This window comes from Heptranchias perlo, chromosome 2, assembly GCF_035084215.1.
Source record: "Heptranchias perlo isolate sHepPer1 chromosome 2, sHepPer1.hap1, whole genome shotgun sequence".
NCBI classification, from domain to species: Eukaryota; Metazoa; Chordata; class Chondrichthyes; order Hexanchiformes; family Hexanchidae; genus Heptranchias; species Heptranchias perlo.
In genome coordinates, this window is record NC_090326.1 from 59,574,953 (window position 1) to 59,580,952 (window position 6,000).

Consider the following 6,000-nt stretch of genomic DNA (forward strand, 5'->3'; position numbering starts at 1 on the left):
ATGTCATCTGTACTTACCCAAAGCTAGACAAAGATAACACCCTAAACAACAGGATCCTTTCCTCCCACCCCCAATCCAACTGAGCTCTGAGTACTTTAGACTAAATGACATACTTTGATTATTAAACTATCATTGATCCCAGTGCTGCCCTGTAGGCCGAGACACGATAACAAACCTAAAGTACCAATGTACCATTCAGACAAGCAAGATGTAATCAAAATATACAGTAACTACACAAAATTTGTATTGAAATGCAAATACTTGAAAGTTTAATTTTTAAAAAAATGTCTGGTTAGGTATCACCACCTGGGAGCAGTGAGAGAGACATCCTGGTTGGGCAATGAGATGGCAGTAGACTTCACTGTCTAAATTTTCACTCATTCTCCTCTGCTACTCCACCCAATTCTGGGCGGCATCATGGAGGGAGAATCCAGCCCCGTAAGTCAGAGATCAAAATCAAAAATCAGTGGGAAATTAATTTTTACTACATTAAAGGCTTAGTTGTTGCAAGTCGTTGTTGTTAATCAGTTCTATCTATTGCTGCGAATGGTAAAAGGTGACATTTGAAGTTAATGCAGCTGAGAAACTTCCTCGGGCACAGATGAAGGTCAGTATAACGGAAATTCTCTACGTCTTAATATACAAATGTGAAGCTGAACTCCAATCCTAACTCTTAGGCTCAAACATTCTTAAATAAAATCTTCCCTAATATGTTTGTCACATTCTTACAAACACATATGGTAGGAGGTTTTAAAACTTTCACATTTCAACTGGCCAAAATGAAATAATGAAAACAGTTTGATTGACAATTTAGAATCACAGGATTTATTTCTGATCTGGTATTTGGCAAATCTGTGAGTTAGAGTTAGAAATGATGTGATGAGCCTTGATCTCAACACAGTTGGTTACAGGGAGAAGAAGGGTGTTTAGAATTATGTCGTTAAAGCTTAGAAGGAACAAGTAAGTAAAATACAGCGGAGCAATGACCATAAAAATTTTAATAAAATAGAGAAAGAGAAACAGAAAGAGAAAGAGAAAAAGAGAGAAAGAAATAGAGAAAGATAGAGAGAAATGAAAGGTTTGTGATGGACAGAGAGATCACCTTTCAGACAACAATCTTTTTCTTAATGTGCAGTGTCAAGTAGAAGGAAGAGTGTTTCTTGTCAACTTTCAATTACTTTAAGCCTGGGAATTGCATCCCCTATCCAACCTGCCCTGTAATCAAATTCCAGAGTAGCAGAAGCTATAATCTTAACTATTCCAACCAACATTAGAACCAGTGTTATAACATAAAAGGATTTAGCCAATGGTAATGCTATGAAAGGTAACATCTAATACCAGGAGTGGCTGTCATAAAACTCTTCTACTTACTCATAATATTCAGCTGCAGGATTGGTTTTGTACTCATAATATTTTGTGGATGTGTTCTGCTGGGTAAAGTTGGTGAAGTCAGAGCAATTGGGACTGTTCCAGCTGTTGTTGCAGTGGATCCAGGGCAGCTCCATGGTAAAGGATGAGAAGAGGTAATAGAGAGCCCAGGCGATGATTACATTGTAGTAGAAACCAACATACAGTGCAATCAGGATAACTGTGAAACCAACACCTAAAACAATTGTGCAGATAACAAAGAATCAATGTCTGGTGTAGCTGTTCGTTGTCGTTTTAAAAATGGAATCAAGAACAATTCTTATAAAAAATGAAATGATTGTCAATCGTTGTATGATAGAAAAAAAGTGACTTCAAAAGCTGATAATATGGAGAATAATGGATGGTGATTACAAGGGAGTAATCTAACTGAGGACTCCAAAAGTGTCATGAACTGCATGCGCATCACTCAAATATTTTACAAGCATCATCTGAACCCTGAGAGTAGATTGTTGTCTTGAAATCACTCCAGTGTATCCAGTGCATATATTTTTATAACAATATCTATACCGTCAATGTTATGATGATTTTATTCCATTTGGGGCCTGTTCAATGCCAACAGCAACCTCTTGGTGCAGATACTGACTGCATGAGTGATGACACACACCAGAGAATTAACTAATGCAACAGCATTGCTGCAAGTTTATCAAGAAATAATTTGCAGTTGATTGCCAGGAAATATTGTCAGTCACTATTGCTGTCACATATCAGTAAAGTTGTGTTGCTTAAGTTGATATTGTTTCAGAGACCTCTGATGGGGCATGAGTGTGTAATTGATTTGTGCTATGACCGATATATGGCACATCAACCATATCATTTCTACCACCACAAGGATATTACACAAACTGCACAATGCCTCAGAAAAACTTTCTTTTCGGCTCAGGGCTAGTCTGGAAAGTACTGGAATGATATTATGGGGCTTTATTAACTACCACACTTGTTTTTTATTTCTCGTTTTTTCTTTGTGCGCAATCTTCTATACCAGGTCAATAGTTGCAGAAGAAAATTTGAATATGAATACTGGCTGTGGTGAACCAAACCTTTTTATTAAACAGTGTTAAATTACAATGCCCTTTGTGATTTCCCCTTCAATGTAACATAGGAACAGGAGATTTAAATCTGAAGACACAATGTAAGGGTCCCTTCAATGTGGTGACCCTACAGAACTTTGATCCCTAATGTCTGAATCCATCAAATTATATTTGATACACACTATGAAAATTTATTTACAAATGTAATATTCTCTAATTTGAATAAAAATGGTTACAAATCTCTTTTACAGTAATGTCAATAATAAATGCCAATATGCTCCTTATTAGGAAATAATACACTATAATAATATCATTGGGCAGGGAAAGAATAATCGGACCAGCACCAGCGTTACAAGAAGGCATTTTGATTTTGATTCTAATGTCCTCTGACAAAGCTCACCAAAGGGCTATATGCCTCTAGTATTTACCAAAACAGGCAAAAAAATGTGAAGCAAAAGCTCTGTGGATGTTTCTACAGAACCAAACTATTGAACAAAAAATAGTAATAAATACTGAATACACCTTTTCTGACAGCTAATATTTTAAAGAATATTTTGCACTGTGACATTACTGTAGGATGTCATTAGAGTCTCCCTTTGCAGGGCTTCCTGTATTGAAGAGTACAACATAAATGGAGTATGCACCTGCTCCGTGAAACAGTGGACACTCTGGCTGCCTCACTTGAAATGCAAACAATGGCAATGGGTTTAGTCAATTCCTCAGAGAAACATGTAGGATTTTTCTAACAGATACATGCTCTGAACCAATGTTTCTTCAGTGAGCCTTTGCATCTCCACTGTCTGATTTCTCCACAAACTGGTACACAGGATAAACTGCTCTTAATAACTGTCTCACTTATTAACCAAACAAAACCTGAGGATATGTGCATGTTTTTGAATCATTGAGGCTAAAGAAATATTGTGAGAGACCCTATATCGGTTCAAACCACATCATCTTCTCTTCAAACATAGACATTATTAACAACAGGCAGCTTTCAACCTTGAGAATTCTGCAGTTATCAGCTGCTGATATTGAGATTAGCACGTAGAAACACGCTGTACATCAGAATCTTTCGAAAGACAAAACAATAGCCCTGCAGCATAATTAATTATTGGTAATAATAGTACTGTAAAAATCTTGTTTCAGATTTTGGAACAGTACACAGCCCAGCAAAAATGGAACGCTGCAGCTTTATTGTTTTCCTCTTTTCTTCACTGCTTTTCTGAAGGCACTGACTCACACTGGGCTATAATCCCAGGGTACCAGCTACGTCGCCCATTCTTTAAGTGTGAGCCTTAACAGTGAGTGTGGGCAGGCTTATTTCTGGGAGTGTCAAAGCCAAGCCTGATGCTGTCCTTACTCGACATCCACACGTGCACTCTCATACAGGTCAACAAACAGTGATCGGGAGTGGAAATCCTAGCTGACGAATAAAAAGGAACTGTTTACCTTTAAATATGGGGCAGATCTTCCAAACTCCTGCGGCCCCTTCTCTGTTGAACTGTCCCAGTGCCAATTCCATATAAAATAGCGGCATTCCAGCAATTAACATAAAGAACAAATAAGGAACGAGAAATGCTCCTGTAGGAAAACAAAGAACCTTTTAGCATGCTTACAGTAGTGCAGTCTCCGCGGTGAGACTCGAGCTGTATATGGTACACTTCCACACATTAGCCTATGGTCCTTGGGGTCTGGCCACAGAGTAACTACTGCATTGCAAAGAGAAATCACCAACAGAGTTAACTGGAGCGATATGCGTTGTTTACCAAGTGACAGATTCTCACAAGCACATTAAGGGACTTTAAACAGAGCAGCAGTTAGCGTGTTTCCACTTTTTTTTAGTTACGCTAATTTAAGTTACAAACACTTCGCGATTATTTAACAAACTGCATGCATTTATCAATGAAATACTTCGTCATATTTCCAATGACTAACAGTCAATTAACTGAATCGGAACTGAACCGACCTTAGTTACGGAGCAAGCGGAACATGACTGGTGAGGAAGGAACATACAATGCTGGATTGCGTTCTTCTGTTTCTGCCTCTATGATAATAACCTGAGCTACCGAACGATCATTATTAAATATGTTACTGTAATCTATTCAAAACACATATCTATCCAAGATATCCTTAACAGATGTTAGAGTTTATGTACGTTTCCTTAGAAGATTAGGAAAGAATAGGAGGCCAAAACAGTTAATAGAGAGGGGGAAACGCAAAAAGGAGTTTCTGATAGTTTCTACGGCTTCCTACCTCCGCCGTTGCGATAACACAGATAAGGGAATCTCCAGACATTGGCCAAATCCACGGCAAAGCCAACAACTGAGAGCAGGAAATCAATCTTCTTGGCCCAGGTCTCCCTGTTCTCGGTCTCAGCATCTCCTTCTCCATAAGGCTGGGGAGAGCTGATCAGAGTGGAATTGGTGAACTGAACGCCATTCTGTTCCTTCACCAGAATCAGCTCCACCTTCTTGGTCTCCATCCTGTTAAACTCTTGGGCTGGAGCCACGACTGAAGACATCAGGCTAGGGAGTCTGCCTTTGATCATGGGAGCCCTGAACTCTTCTTCAGACCTTCAACCGCCTCAAGACTCGAGTTCTCGTCAATTCGTTTAAATGGCAATGGTAACAGAAGGTGTCAGCACACGTCACCGCCCCAACCTAGAAAACAGGAGAACATCCAACCATTAAAAAAACAAATTGACCGATTCAAATAAAACTAATAACACGAATATATCAAGAAACAACAAAAATGACAAACCGTACATTTGAAACGTTTACCGTTAATTTTATTGATTAAGTTCTCATGTGATATTCGATAACTTGTTTTGATGAGATTGGTCTTTATATGATGGATATATGTGGAGTAAATATATAAAGTTTGTGTTTATGATTAGTATGCATTTCTACAGTAGTTCCTGTACTATACGGTGAGTGATACTTATCCACGTAATTTTTGCATTCTGGTGATTTTGAAAGTATAAGATATAGTAAATGTAGATTTTATTTTTGTTTTTCAAGTTAACTACTCAATTATCATTTTTTGTTAAAGTATAATAGCCTTAAATATTAGCAATATTTTGCAAAACATGTTAGAATGTTTGCAAATATATATCTCATCCCAAATAAATTGCGCACGCATAAATACGCAGAGTTTTATCTGATATAAATAGGACACTAAATTATAACTCACAACTGTTTTCGAGTAAGGTTGTAACATCAGTATTGTAATAATAATACTTTAAAAGTTCTTTGCGGTAAGCGCGGTTTTTAGCTGCCAAACAAATCTGCAGATGCAGAGAACAGCCAAGCACAAAATGAAAGCTAATGTGAAAGTTAAACCAGTGTTTAAGCTGCAAAAAAAAGATTGCAATATCCGGAAATCCAGCACCGTCCAAAACAGGTGAAATAGAATGACAAGCTCACCATTGTTTTGGAACTGACGGAGACTGAATTTCACACAGCAGAAAGATTTTATTTTTAAAATATCTGCTTGTCACATGAAATAAACACTTTTACCAAAGAGATGAAAAAACAAGTACAAT

The 6,000-nt window shown here is 37.7% G+C and overlaps 1 protein-coding gene across 1 annotated transcript in view; it reads right to left on the minus strand.

Annotated features, from left to right (window-relative positions):
* The window catches only part of slc6a3 (solute carrier family 6 member 3), a 58,933-nt gene extending 53,929 nt beyond the window's left edge, over nt 1-5,004 (minus strand). The window contains exons 1-3 of the mRNA XM_067997771.1: nt 4,710-5,004; nt 3,906-4,037; nt 1,372-1,603 (exon numbers count right to left, since the gene is read on the minus strand). Coding sequence (XP_067853872.1) covers nt 1,372-1,603; nt 3,906-4,037; nt 4,710-5,004 — 659 coding nt within the window. The remainder of the gene's footprint in view (nt 1-1,371; nt 1,604-3,905; nt 4,038-4,709) is intronic.
* Nucleotides 5,005-6,000: the final 996 nt, after the last annotated feature.